At 37.2% G+C, this 15,021-nt stretch overlaps 1 protein-coding gene across 1 annotated transcript in view; it reads right to left on the bottom strand.

The window, feature by feature from the left end:
• Ranbp21 (exportin-5-like protein Ranbp21) overlaps nt 1–15,021 on the bottom strand; it is a 246,751-nt gene that overhangs the window by 142,627 nt on the left and 89,103 nt on the right. The window contains exon 11 of the mRNA XM_090376372.1: nt 2,757–2,882. Within this exon, the coding sequence (XP_090232498.1) occupies nt 2,757–2,882 (126 nt within the window). The remainder of the gene's footprint in view (nt 1–2,756; nt 2,883–15,021) is intronic.

The following is a 15,021-nucleotide window of genomic DNA, read 5'->3' as shown; positions in this document are numbered from 1 at the left end:
GGTAATTGTGGAGTCAGATATGAAGTTTTCTGAGCAATGCAGACAGGCTGCCAGAGCAGGTCATGGACCCTTGTCAATGATATACAGGAATTTTGCTAGCAGGGATAAGGATGTGATTATCCCTTTGTATAAAGCAATGGTTTCAATGGCCACACCTTGAGTACTATATACAGGTAATGGAGGCCACATTTTAGGAAGGATGTAGAGTTGCTAGAAGGGCAACAAGACTGGTGAGGGGAAAAAAGTGGGTGCTCTTACCAAGAAAGGCCTAATTTCTGCAAATTGCAGCATCTGGAGACTAGGCACCTGCGAGGTGATCCGATTAAGGTGTATAAGGCCTTGAATGGTTTGAACAGGCTCAATGCTGATGGGATTCTTGCTCAGATTACAAACTTGAAGGAGCATAAACTCAAATTGAGGAAAGACGGTTGTAGAATAGATGTACGGAAATTTGCCTTTAGCCAGTGGGTAGTTGATTGCTAGAAAAAACTTCCATCTGTCATTGTGGAAGTTGATAGCTTAAATAAATTCAAGGCAGAACTGGACAAACTTTTTTGAGCAAATGGATGGGCGATATGGGAAGTTTTTTTTCGCTAATGCTGCATAAGCTTGCTTTCTTGAATCATATGCCTCTACTAATGCTAATGCTCTGAAAATTAACTGCAATGGTTAATACACTTTCTAGCTGCTTCTCTCAACGTTACTGGTATATGCCATCAACTTCAGGATCCTCTTTAGGCAAAATTTTTTCTAATAAATGGTCATCTCTAATTTCATATGACTCAGCCCCCCCCACACAGCTTCTCCTTAGTATAAAGGGTTTTTTGACAGTAAAAACCAATGCAAAGCACCTATTCAATTATTCAGCAACATCAGCTGGATTATCCCAGTACACAAGGTTCTGATCCAATTTGTTTTCTTCTTCATTGTATTCATATACACAAAAAACACCTTGTGTATATGAATACAGCAACATCAGCAACATTCAAAAGGTATCTGAATATGTAGGAGAGGACGAGGATGAATTGCTTCAATCCCAACACAGGGGAGCTCACCAATGAGGATTTCAAATTGGAGAAAGACTTAAATGAAGATGACTCCACTGTCATTGCTGAACCTGTTAAGCCTTTCAACAAAGAAAATGGCTGAATTTTTTAAGCACATTGACAATGCCATTAGTATTATTAACAAGAAAGATTCTAACAGAGAGAGAGAGAGAGAGATTCAGACCCCTTTGGCTTGTTAAAAAGAACTCTACAGGGAGAGAGAGAGAAAAAATGCTGCACATCAAAGCTTTCTCTTGACCATTTCTTCAACAGAGTTGAAAATCATCAGTTCACCGACCCAGGGCCTGTATCAGTTGATTCATCATCTGATTAAATTAATTACAGTAACGCTAACTGAAGCAATCAATGCACTAACTGAAGAAAAAAAATAAATTCATTTCTTTTTAAATTTTTGATAGTTATTTTTCATTTTTGAACCATCTATATTTTACCCATGTAAAAGTCATTTCACTTTATGCGGAGAATTCTCTGAACCAATTAATCGCATAACGCAAGGGATACCTGTAATTAGTGCAAGTCAAAATGCAATATTACTAAGTAATGACTTAGTGTATTTTACTTAAAATACACTAAGTCATTGTCTTTTTGAGTAAAATACACCAAGTCACTCAACTGTAGGTAACTTCTCTACCATAATTTTGATGTCAATCAGTTTTAAGAAATTTTGCTTTTTACAGCTTCATTTAGAAAGTGAATATAGATATATTCAATTTCTAGATGTCTGTATATCTATTATATGAGAAGTGTGCCTAAGCAATGTGGTAGTGACATCAATCGAAATAGGTTCACTTGTGAGTGAAGGAAAGCAGGATGTGAACTCACTGGCCTCCTGATATAGTCCACTCTCATTAAGGCCTCACATTACTGATCTCAAATCAGCAGGAAGCACACAAATTGTTCTACACTGTAATTAAAATAAGATGATTCCTGGACTACCTTATCCTGGAATCTTGAAATTTTGCAAATTTTTGGCATCACCTTTTTGGACACAATGTTATTTTGCTTCCTCAGCTTGCAATTCTGCTGCTTTAACTTTTCCTACAGCACTCCAGTCACGGAGCATCTCCTAAATGATGATGGCTTGCCATTCATTGTGGAATAAGCCACTTTATGAAGTAACAACTATGAAATTGTATTAGCAGCTGCTAAAATGTCGTCTGTCGATGCCATGGTCAGCCGACTGAATGAATGGTGACAGGTTTACCGGAGCGTCTGGTTGACCTGTACACGCGTGCCTGCGCAGACATCACTGACAGGTTTACCTGAATGTGTGTAGCGGCCTTTAGTGCCAACTGAAGATGTTTTTAACAAAAGTCCATCGTTCATGACTATTGGCCTTATTCTCATTTAAACACAACTTTACAGTTTTATGTTTTAAAACTGACATCTAGAGGATGACATGGTGCACCTTTTCCTCCTCTGAGCTTAATTTTAATTTTTAACCAAAGATTTTTAACTTATGATTTTAGTTTTTAATCTGAGACCTTCTCATACCCCCTTTTTTCTATACAATTCATGCAACTAAACAGATAATGAGGTGAGTGCCGGTTTTATTTAAGCTTTGACTAAAGGGCATATTTTCCGTCTTAACTTTCGGCATTTTAAGCCCTTGCTATTTTTAATTATAATAGTAAAAGTGTTTAAAAGAAATAAAAAAATAAAAAAGTGGAGTATATTATTTATACTTACCTTAACCAGCTTTTCCATAGCAGATTCTACAACTTTTGATATTACAGAATGAAGAATTACATTTTGAGATATCAATTCATGTCGAAAAAACATTACCCACAAGCTTTGGGTATAGCTACTCAGCTTCTGAAAAGTAATTTTGCAACAGATTTAGGAAGGGTGGTTATCCCTAAACATTACTTACATGTTATATTACAGATAAAAGCATGGCACAAGAAAATTCACGATGGTGGGACTGTTAGTAATCCTGGGTATAACTTCCATGCACAAGTACATGGTGGGTGACCACCCAGGTGTGAACCAACGTAAGCAGGGGTCGAAGTGTGGTGCCCACACCACATGGAGGAATGCCGCCCCTCTATGTTACCAGGCAGTACTGCGTGGTAGATGACTCTCATCAACCGGTGAAATACCACCACTTTGCTTATTGGAGATTTGAAGTGGTGGAACCCATGTTTAGTCTCTAGAGCTAAGTTCCAGTCAACCTTTCCCTATCTCTTCCATCATGCAGCATGATTGATGACTTTTGAGGTTATGATGAACATCGTGGCAAGATCCAATATTCCTTATATTTCGAGGGTACAGCTCTAAAACGGTGTTCGCAGGCTGGCCGCTAGTTAGTACACCGGACCGAACCTATTGGTAACTCTCTAGGAGGCTTCCGGATCAGCTAGTGTATAATCTTGCTACCTTGACTCTGCCAGATAGTGACTGGAGGGAGTCCGAGTAGTGTGTATGCAGGGAGCATTGTCGAGGCCACGTTATGTCAAGGATCTTACCAAGTGTACGCCATATCCAAAAATTTCATTACTTCATACAGCATGTCCCCCCACCACTTTTTCTTATTATTGAATACACCATGAATTGTCAAACTAATAGAGCAAGCTTATCTGCAAAAAGATCTAAACCTCCCAAGCACTTCCTAATTCATTTCACAAATATACGTAGTCTCAATTCTAATCTCAACGATGTCCATTTCCACTTGCAGTCTGTCAAACTCCATGTACTTTTTCTGAAAGAATCTGTTACCGGTTGATTCAACTACTGCTCATCTCAGATGCCCAAATTATTCGCCGTATGATTCCTTTCGCCTCAAAGGTGGTACTTCTACATATGTCCGTTCTGATATTCCCTGTCAGAGACTTGGCAATTTGGAATCTCCTCTCTTTGATCTTCTCTGGCTTAAAATCTCCCTACCTCATTGTGTCAAATTCATCTGTTGTCTTTACCGTTCTCCCAACTCCACTAATCACTTGGAGATCTTTAACTTCCTCTGTTTGCAACTTGACTTTCTCCAGTCCAACTTTTCTAACAGTGAGGTAATTTTCCTTGGTGATTTTAATGTTCACAACTCCAGCTGGCTTCTGTTTTCTAGTCACAAAACGGCCCATCAGGTCGAGATGCTGAGGCTTTTGCAATTACTAATGACATAGCACAGATTGTTCATTTACCTACAAGAATACCGGACAATCCTAATCATACAGCCAATAGACTTGATCTTTTTCTCACGAACAATCCTTCTAAGTACACGGTCGAAGTGAGAGGTCCTTTAGGCACTTCAGATCACAACTTGGTGATTGTCTCTTCTCCAATGGAACCTTTATCTCATGGCTATTCCCAACCTCGTGTTGTTTGGCATTACAAGAATGCAAAATGGGATGACCTGCGAGACTTCTTTTCTTCTTTTCCTTGGTTAGATTACTGTTTAAAAACTTCTGATGTCAACGTTTGCTCATATCGTGTCAGTGAAATTATTCTTGCAGGAATGGGATCCTTTATCTAAACCTTGGTTTTCCAATAAATGTGATAAGGCTGTTCAAGAGAAGAATGTTGCATATCGTAATTGGCTTGTTTCTAATTCTTCAGCTTCATTTTCTGCCTACACCAAAGCTTGCAACAATTGTAAAACAGTTATTAATCAGTCCAAACTAGAGTTTGAACAGGCTAAGAGTAGAAAACTTGCTTCTTGCCCTAATGGTAGCCGAGCATTCTGGTCTCTTGCCAAAGCTATTGGCCGCAACTTTTGCCCATCTCTGCTCCCACCTCTGTCCAAACCAGATGGTTCTGTTGTCACTTCAGCCAAGGATAAAGCTGACCTGCTAGCATCCCATTTTTCTTCCAGCTCATGTATTAATGATCTTGGTAAAACACCTCCCACCATTCCCAACACGCTCCATTCAATGCCTCCTGTGGTCTTCCGTCAAAAGAATATCGGAAGGATTTTGATGAATCTTGATGCTAAGAAAGCTCCAGGTTCTGATGGTATTTAACAACTTGTTCTCAAAACCTGTGCTCCTGAACTTACTCCTATTCTTTGCCGCCTTTTTTCACTTTCTTATTCCGAAGGTGTTTTTCCTTCTGCTTGGAAATTTGCTCATATCCAGCCAGTTCCTAAAAAGGGTGACAAATCCCTCCCATTGAATTATCGTCCCATTGCAATTACTTCTACTCTTTCTAAAGTAATGGAGAAATCAATTAACCGCCAACTCTTAAACTCCCTAGAAACCTCCCGTCTGATCAACAATCACCAATATGGATTCTGTCAGTGTCGATCCACTGGTGATATTCTGGCTTATGTTACGCATTTATGGACTAATTCAATGGAAAGGTTCAGTGAAACCCAAGTAAGGCTTTTGATTGTGTTTGGCATAAAGGTCTTCTAAACAAGCTTCCATCTTATGGTTTGCCAACTGTTTTTAGTAATTGGTTATCCAGTTTTCTCTCTGATCGCTCACTGAGGGTGATGGTAGATGGCTCTCTGTCTTCTAACTTCTCCACTAATGACGGTGTCCCCAAGGTTCAGTTCTTTCCCCCACTCTTTTCCTCTTGTATATTAATGACCTTCTTCCATTGACTGGAAATCCTATCCATAGTTTTGCAGATGATAGCACATTGCATTCCACTTTCCATTTTGAGAAACCTTGTCCTGCTCAATCAGCTTCAACTTCTCGAAAATCTGCTACCAATTCCTTAAATGCCGATCTTCAGGTAATTCTCCAGTGGGGCAAAGAGAACTTAGTTGATTTCAACCCATCTAAAACTCGGTCTTGTCTTATATCTCGCAAAAAGGATTCTTCTCCTCCTATGCTTATCTTTAGTGACACTCCGATTTCTAGGCAAAATGATATATTTCTTTTGGGGATTACCCTGACTTCTAATCTCTCTTGGCACAAGCACATTACAAATATTGCTTCCTCTGCATCTAAAAAACTTGGTTTTCTCTTTCGCTCTCGGCGTTATTTTTCTTCCAAACAGCTGCTCACTCTGTATAAATTGCAAATCCACCCTACCATGGAATATTGTTCCCACATTTGGGGTGGTGCCCCCAAAACCTCTCAGGCTTCTTGATTCCATTCAGAAGAGGGCAGTTAGGTTAATTAATGATTCATCTCGAACAGAGTCTCTCCACTCGCTGTCTCATAGACGTACTGTTTCTGCTGCATGCCTCTTCTACAGATACTTCCATGGGCACTGTTCTTCTGAATTGGCTTCTATAATTCCTGCTCTCTCTTTCAAAACAGTCCGAACACGTGCCGCCACCAGCCAACATCCATTTATTGTCCAACTTCAAACCCACAGAACCAACTTTTTATCTTCCTCATTTATTCATTCAACTGCCGTTTTCTGGAACAACCTTCCTTCATACGTATTTCCTGAAAATTACAATGTACAGAAGTTCAAGTGCAATGTCAACAAATATCTTCTTTCGTCTTCTCAACCTCCAACACAAGCACGGTACTAAGTACTATAGGTTCTAATACCTCTCGTGTTTGGGGTTCACATAAAAAAAAAAAAAAAAATTGCTGGATCTGTTTGAAAACGATGTAAATGTTCGCTTGTCTTGACAACCCTTGTGCATTTCTGATCAGTTGTCAACAACTTTAGGACCTATCACGCTGTCACCTTTTTCATAGTGAGAACCTCTTTTATATGGTACACACATTTAGACGACAAGCCCAAGATGCTGGTAATGTACTGAACTGTTAACTGTCAGTCACTGATCATCAGACCATGCATGCTGTCAACTTCTTGAGTGATGGATTTTGCAGGTCTTCTACAGCATGGGTCATCTTCCAGGCTCTCCCTTCTTTGTTTAAATTCTGCTGCCCACTTCTTGGCCATGGATTAAGAAAGGGCATTCTCGCCAGAAGTTATAACTATATCCTCATGAAATGCCTTTGGCATTAGTCCCTCTTTCCCCTCCAAATAATGGATAACAGCATGGTGATTGATTTTGTCCATCTTTCCTCATTTGCACAGCTTTATTGATTCAGGCTTGTAATTATTAAAAAAAAAAAAAAAAAAGAAAAAAGCCATTATTGAAACTACATGAAACTGAAATTTTTAACCTTGTGCCAGAACCCCTTCAAAGTACAGACCATAAACTTTTCAACCACCCCCTGTAAAAGTTATAGTGTACTTCCACAAAAGCAGAAGGCATATACTGAAGAATTCTAATATAATTTCATCTTTAGTTTAATGTATGCTTGCCTAATACAGAATGAAACTGTACAACTTTAAGCACAGATTTTAATATAATTTAAAATTTTAATAATGGGGAATTTGTAAATCATTAAGTGGATGCTATTTTCTCATTCACAATACTGAATATATAATAGTAATAATAGTAGTATAATTTAAGATTTCATCCATAAAATTTACATATAAATATTTTCTAATAAATTTGAAAAAAAAAATAATAATAAAATAAATAATAATAATAATAATAATAGATAAATAAAATGGTAACCTGTTTTGTTTCTTTTCACATGATAAAGCTGTTTTGCTTTATAGAAATGGAAATGACACTGGTTACTTCTTACCTCCATGCTACTAGTTTCCATTACTCAGCCTACCCTTAATTTTGCAAACAAAGGATTGAGCAATTTGGAAATGTAAGTATTGTTCAAGAAACTGTTTCTTGAACAATAAGCAAGTATTTTTTTGTAGATTAACTCATTGTTTATAGAACAGCAAGAAGTCAAAGCTGATATGATATACCAACACTTAGTCACAACAAAATGGCTAGACCCAATTACATTACATCATCCCAAGCTTTATTATATGAAAAAATCCAACTCTATTTGGTAGAAATTTAATTCTACTGTAACACATCTTGTTCAAATAGAAAATTGTAGAATTGCAGAATATCCAGCATTGTTGCCAAAATAGAACTGTATTTATTTTATTAGTCCCTTTTGTCAAGACAAAAATTTACCAGAGTTATGGGGGAAAAAAAATAATAAAATAATAAATAATATATACATATAGACGAGTATGTAATGAATGCGGCTAGTGGAGAGTAGGTAGTTTAATAAAACAGGAAGTCTTAATCATGGAATAAAACTGGAAGTCGAAGTCATAATAAAACAATTGTACCTGTAAAATAAAAGTAAAAGCAATATATTAAAAGTACTTAATGCTGCAAATTCAATGATTTTAAAGTCTTTCTCAAGGGTCAGATGTCAAAACCAAATGAAATGCAGCAAGAAGTAAGCCCTCTGTTTTTAAATGAAATATATGTTGCACATAGTAGATACAAAGAAATCAAGTTATAATATTAGCATGCATGGAAGCCAGGTTAAGCATAGCGGTTAATATATGGAATGCTGACGTATATTTCATTGCTGACCCAACAGAGGCAGAGAAATGAAAAGTAGTAAAAATTAATAAATGCAAAAAGCAAAAGGTAACTGCAAGGGCTGAAATAAGGAGCAAGAACAGAGGGTCAATAATGCTACTTACTGTAGTATCATGCTGGAGTCGAGGAGTAGGTCGTATGGCGTAGACCAATGTGCTGCGATGGAAATAAGGAAGATTACATACTCATGTCAGTGAATATGTAAAAGCGACTTCAGGCATTGGAATGCAGTAAGACGTATGAGGTTAAAGAAGCTAATGTGTTGGGAAAAAACAAAATTAAACATGATGAAACAGCACATCCCAGGATAGTGGAGAAAAGATAACTGACAAAGTAGCATAATGTAGATGCTGAACCTTGTATAAGGCAAAAAAAGCAATTATAGCAGAAAAATAGCATCTCGATTTTGTGTTCAGAAACCTAATGGCGCACAAGAAATAAGAAAGTAGGGTACCAGGATATTGGAAAGTAATATGAGAAAGAGTGAATATAGGTGTGCTGGGACAGTTCGGGGTTGCTAAACCCGTTCAACATATAGTAGGACCCTGAACATAGTTCTGGGAATGTGCCTCGTGTTTAAGTCAATTTTGTTAATAATGGCGAAGGAAAACCATTATAATACCATTTAAAGATTGTAATAGTGATAAGGAAATAATAAAAATTGCGATAAAATATTACAATTAAAATATAATATCAATTATTAAATAAAATGCTCCTTTGGTAGCTAGTCGGTGGGCACAGGTTTTCCAGAGTATAGTCTGTACATTATATACACAGCCTGAATGCAAAGGATGTCAGTTTGCCAATATATTTACAATATCTAAGGGGTGGTTAATCAATTTTTAATATTTTAATATTTGGAGAGCTTTGTTGAAGTGATAGTGAAGGAAGGCAGCTGGAAACATATTATCCAGTAGCTTATTATATAGAATTCTGATATTGTGTATGATCAGGAGGTTACTGCTACATATGGTTGCTATTTTAATACACTGTGAAAGAATGACATTTGCATGTATTTTCTTCAAGATGCAGGAGTGCCAGTGTGTAAAGTTGACAACACTGAAATTAAAGGAATGATGTTTGTTGCAGATATTAATGGTGGTTTGCAAGCCATTGATATCAATATCCAGATCTAGGAAGTTGGCTGTATGGTTATAGTTATTGGTTTTTTCCAGAGTCAGTTCTGAATGATAAATATTGGCAAACTCTTGTAAATAGTTAGTACAAGTTATTACCAGTAAGTCATCTATATACCTGAACATGCATAGTTTTGATGGTAATGAGGTTTCAGAATAGTACAGGCAGAGATTGGCCAGATTACAAACCAAAGGAACCTCCATGGCTGCCCATGGAGGTTCCTTTGGTTTGTAAGTAAACTGTATTGCCATCAAATATGTAGTTGTTTCAAATGCAAAGGTTGGTCAGGCTATTCCAATATACGGGTTTGCAGTTTATAATATGTCTGTAGCTATTGTACAGTTTGTTAAGAACTGACTCCAAGATAGATCTATACTGGTGAAAAGACTATTAAAATCATATGTTGATATGCTAGTAATGTCATTAGTTTTCAGGGCATCTATTACAGGCTGATTGTTATTAATGGTTCGGCTATCAGGTAAGATGTTTATGATAGGCTTAAGCAGTAGTTCTAAAGTCTTACCATATTTATGTGCATAGATATATTTGCAGGATGTAATTAATCTGAAACCTATTGGATTTTTGTGGAATTTTGGTATGAAATAAATATGGGGGAAATTATAATTGCTAAAGTTAATTTTTTGCTGAAGGCAATAAGCTTTTTTGGTGATAATACTTCTGTTGTTGGTAAAAGGTTTGTAAGTTGCACAAGAGTTTAGTTCTGCATTTAAAGCTTTGCATTTAAAAGATACCAAAGGAGTACTTTATTTAATAATTGATATTTTTGGATACACAGACTAAAAGGTTAACAAAGGTTAATATTTTTGGACACACAGACACTATTTCTGGATACACAAACTAAAAGGTTAACAGTGGCAGTTGGCAAAGCCAAAAGTGATTCTTGCACTGCTTCTATTAGAATGAGCAGCAGCCTGGAAAACAAGTAAATGGAGGTTTCCAGGATGGCTGGGAGTCATAGTGGAATAATGTTGATATGGAGGTTTGATGGCGCATAAGCTACTTTGCTATAATGCTACTTTGCATAAGCTACTTTGCTACTTTGGCTATAATGCTAGTGGAATAAGTAAATACATGGACTATGTTAGGGTAACTAAGAGTAGAAACAGGTGCATGTATACTTGCATATACACCACTTCTAGGAGTATAGTTAAAATAAATTTGATGAGCTTGAAGTGCTGGTCAAGACTAGCAAAGGCAGATATTGTTGGGATGTCAGAGACGTGGTGTCACACAGACATAAGCAGTGCAGAATTGGAATTTGGGGAGTACAATGTGTACAGAAAAGATAGACAGGACAGGAAGGGAGGAGGGGTTATGCTGTTAGTTAAGAAACACAAACTCTAAGGAAGTGCATCCAATTGATGTTGGTGACAATGCAACGTTGAGTGTTTTGTGTGACATAAGCACTGGGAAAGGAAAAATGAGAGTAGGTGTGTGTTATAGGCCTAATTAATCTGATGAGTATAATGAGCATTTCTGCAGAGAAATAGAGTGGGCCAGTAAATCAGAATGTCTCATAATGTGGTATTTTAACTTTCCAGACATTGACTGGAACTTGAGTTGGTCACACACACACACACACACACACCAGCAAGACTTTTGTGGATTTATTTGAATGACTGTTTTCTACAGCAACAGGTTCAAGAGGCAACCAGAGGGAGTAATACTCTTGATCTGATTATTAGCAGTGATTATTCCTGCATTAAAAATTTGCAGATAAAGGAACCACTGGGTGACAGTAATCACAATGTACTGATGTGGGAATTACTTAAGGATGTAACTACCATCAAGGCAAAAGGAAAGGGATTTTGCCTTCGTAAAGGTGACTACAGGGGTCTCAGACAGTTTTTAAATTCTGTACAGCGGGATCAACTGATGATGTTACCAACGTTGAATTCTAAATGGGGAGCCTTCAGGGACTTAATTTTGGAGACTACTAGGCTTTTCATTCCAACTAAGAAATACTGTTCAAGGTTTACACCTAAATGGATGTCAGATGAATTCATCAGGCTTGTGGCAGAAAAGAAAAATGTATGGGATACATATAAAGTATCAGGTGACACAGAAGCCTATGGCAGATATAAACTAGTCTGTAAACAAGTCACAAAGAAGGTTAGGCAGGCAAAGGCAGATTCGAGAAATCTTTGGCAAGGGATGCAAAGAAAAGCAGCAAAAAGTTCTTTACTTATGTAAACTCTAGAAGGAAAGGGATGAATTGGATTGGATCACTTAACATAGATGGGTTAACTATTAATGATCATGCTCAGGTAGCTGATAAACTGAATGAGTATTTTTCATCTACATTCACACACGAGGAGTTATTCAATGAGGGGAGTGCCAGAAGTTTATCAAACTCTAACAGAGGAGCTAAGTGATTTTGTAATAACTGAAAGCAAAGTGGAGGAGAAATTGTTGAAGTTAAGCATAAAAAAGGCACCTGGAGTGGATGGGATCTATCCATTTATATTAAAGAAGGTAGAAAAGGAAGTAAGCAAACCCTTAGCAATAATTATGAGAGCTTCCTTGGACTCAGGGGAGGCCCCCATGGACTGGATGTGTGAAAATCTATCACCAATTCACAAAGGGGGTTCAAAAGGTGACACAAGTAACTATAGACTTGTTAATTTAACTTGTGTTCCAGGGAAAATAATGGAATCACTGGTTAAAGAAGCATTGCAGGATCATCTAGACAAGACTGCAGTAATAGTTAAGATACAGCATAGGTTTGTTAAAAGGAGGTGTTGTCTGACCAATTTGATTAGATACTATGATGTGGTCACAAAGCAACTGAATGCCAAAAATAATTTTGATATCATATACTTGGATTTGATATCAAAATTATATATATGAAAGCTTTTGATACTGTTGCACATGGAAGACTGCTGTACAAATCGGAGAGCTATGGCATTAAGAGTAAGTTGCTACAATGGATAAAGGGATGGTTGAGTGTGAGACGACAGAGAGTGGCAATCAATGGACACTGCTCTTCGTTGACAAATGTTATTAGTGGAGTTCCCCAGGGTTCGGTGTTGGGCCCATTGTTGTTTTGTTTATTTACCAATGATATCGATGAAGGTATAACGCCCAAGTCTGCAGATAAAATAAAGGTCGGCAGGGTTGTTAATGACAGTAAAGACAGTATGCTACTCCAACTGGATCTAGATAACTTGGGCAAATGGGCTGAGAAGTAGCAACTGAAGTTTAACATTGACAAAATCAAAGTACTGCATATGGGTATCAATAACTCATGAGAAACATACCAACTGTGTGGTACTGCACTCAGGGAAGTGGAAAGTGAAAAAGACCTGGGGGTAATTGTGCAGTCAAATATGAAGTTCGGTGAGCAGTGCAGACGGGCTGCCAGGGCAGATCATGGGGTCTTGTCAATGATATATAGGAATTTTGTTGGCAGGGACAGAAAGGTGATTATCCCTTTGTATAAGGCATTGGTCAGGCCACATCTCGAGTACTGTGTACAGGTCTGGAGGCCTTATTTTAGGAAGGGTGTAGAGGGCAGATCATGGGGTCTTGTCAATGATATATAGGAATTTTGCTAGCAGGGACAGGAAGGTGATTATCCCTTTGTATAAGGCACTGGTTAGGCCACATCTAGAGTACTGTGTACAGGTCTGGAGGCCTTATTTTAGGAAGAGTGTAGAGCTGCTAAAACAATTACAAACAAGGGCAACAAGATTGGTGAGGGGAACAAAGGGGTGCTCTTACCAAGAAAGGCTTAAGTTCTGCAAATTGAAGCACCTGGAGAGTAGGCACCTATGAAGTGATATATATAGGAGAGTAGGTACCTATATATATGCAGTAGACTCTCGATTTTCCAGGATAGATGGTAAAAAACAAATCCCAGATAATTGATTTCCTGGTTAATCCAAAAATACAGAAGTCTCGACATACGTAAGAGATACGTTACAGGACTTCTTACTTCGTCGAGTTTTACGTAACTCGGGAATGACTAGTAACATATTGCTACTATATTATTATTGACAAATCTGAATTCAGCACAATACTTGTTAATGTTTGACCATTTTCATGCATCCTTATTATTTTAATTTTCTGATCCAACTTGATCACTTTCCCTTTCTTGGTAGATTTACAGTAGCCCTGTCACTTATTCTCTTAGTCGTCACCATGATAACGGTCAAGATGAAATTTTATGAAAAGAACTTCACAGGGTTAAGGCGAAAACTCACTATTATCACCCCCCACCCCCCGCGAGCTCACATTTTACTAAAGCACATTTCTGGAGGTCAACAAAACAATATAAAAATTTGCACAAAAAACAATTTGCACTTTCCATTTTATTGGGCTTTTCTGTTGCGCAATCTATTATAAAAGAAAAGGTAAACTGCAGCCATTATCAACCCACTGCAAGATGGAAGTCTCCTCAACATTTCATGCTGAGGGAAATGGACCATAATCTTTCGTCTTCTCAACCTCCAACCCAAGCACAGTACTAAGTACTATAGGTTCTAATACCTCTCGTGTTTGGGGTTTTCATTAAAAAAAAAAAAATAATAATCTGCCACACTGGTCCAGTGCAGGTTGGCAGAGAAACCGTATTTAGCAGTCAGGGGTTTAACCCCAGTCTACTCAAAGAGCATGTACTACTGCATTTCTGCTCCTGACCACTCGGCAAAGGATAGTGGGTAGTAAACTCGATATCTTATTGCATTTGCGATAATACCGATAGCTGGAATTCTGTTGGTTTTTACATTATTATGGTGAAGTGTGTGTCCCCTTCACTGAAATCTTCACAGTCATATAAAAAAAAAAAAACGTAAATAATTATAAGAATCTTCTCTTCTTTCCTATTTTTTTGCTTGTTAATCTGTCTCACTTGTGCAATTTGTGTGTGCCGTGATCGTCGTTATTGATTGCTTATTATTTTTTTTTTGTTGTTTTAAATTTTACAATCCTAAAAAAAAAAATAAATAAATAAAAATAAAATTGAGTAAAACAAATTTATGTAAATCCGTAGTTGCGTAAGTCGGGGATTTACTGTATCAAAAAATGTTCAGCAACCTACGTAAAAAAACTTACGACATACTACTCGTGTGTCCAATACAATGCTTCATTTTATTTTTTGCGATGTTGATTTTAAATCTAATAGCTTCCCTTTATTTTTTACAATGTCGTGTTCGGTTTGGTCACCAACATTATAATGGTTCATTACAGATTTAATGGATGCACTGTTTTCAAACTTTTGAATAATTTCAAGTCTTTGTTTAACTGAAAGTGCAACTCTTTTGCGTTTGCCCATCATATTCGCGATTTCTAAACAAAAAATATATATATATATATTTACTATAAAAAAAATTTTGGCATCCCTGACATAAATAACAAAACAAAATTTGTCCTTTTACGGTGCGACGAAACACAACAATCGACGAGACACACTAAAACAAACTAAACATTTCTTCTCTCTTTTTTTTTTTTTTTTTCGAGCGCCGG

This window comes from Mastigoproctus giganteus, chromosome 6 (assembly GCF_048544385.1).
Source record: "Mastigoproctus giganteus isolate SK-2022 chromosome 6, ASM4854438v1, whole genome shotgun sequence".
Lineage (NCBI taxonomy): Eukaryota > Metazoa > Arthropoda > Arachnida > Uropygi > Thelyphonidae > Mastigoproctus > Mastigoproctus giganteus.
Note: the sequence above shows the minus strand (reverse complement) of the source record. Positions and strands in the feature narration are given on the sequence as shown.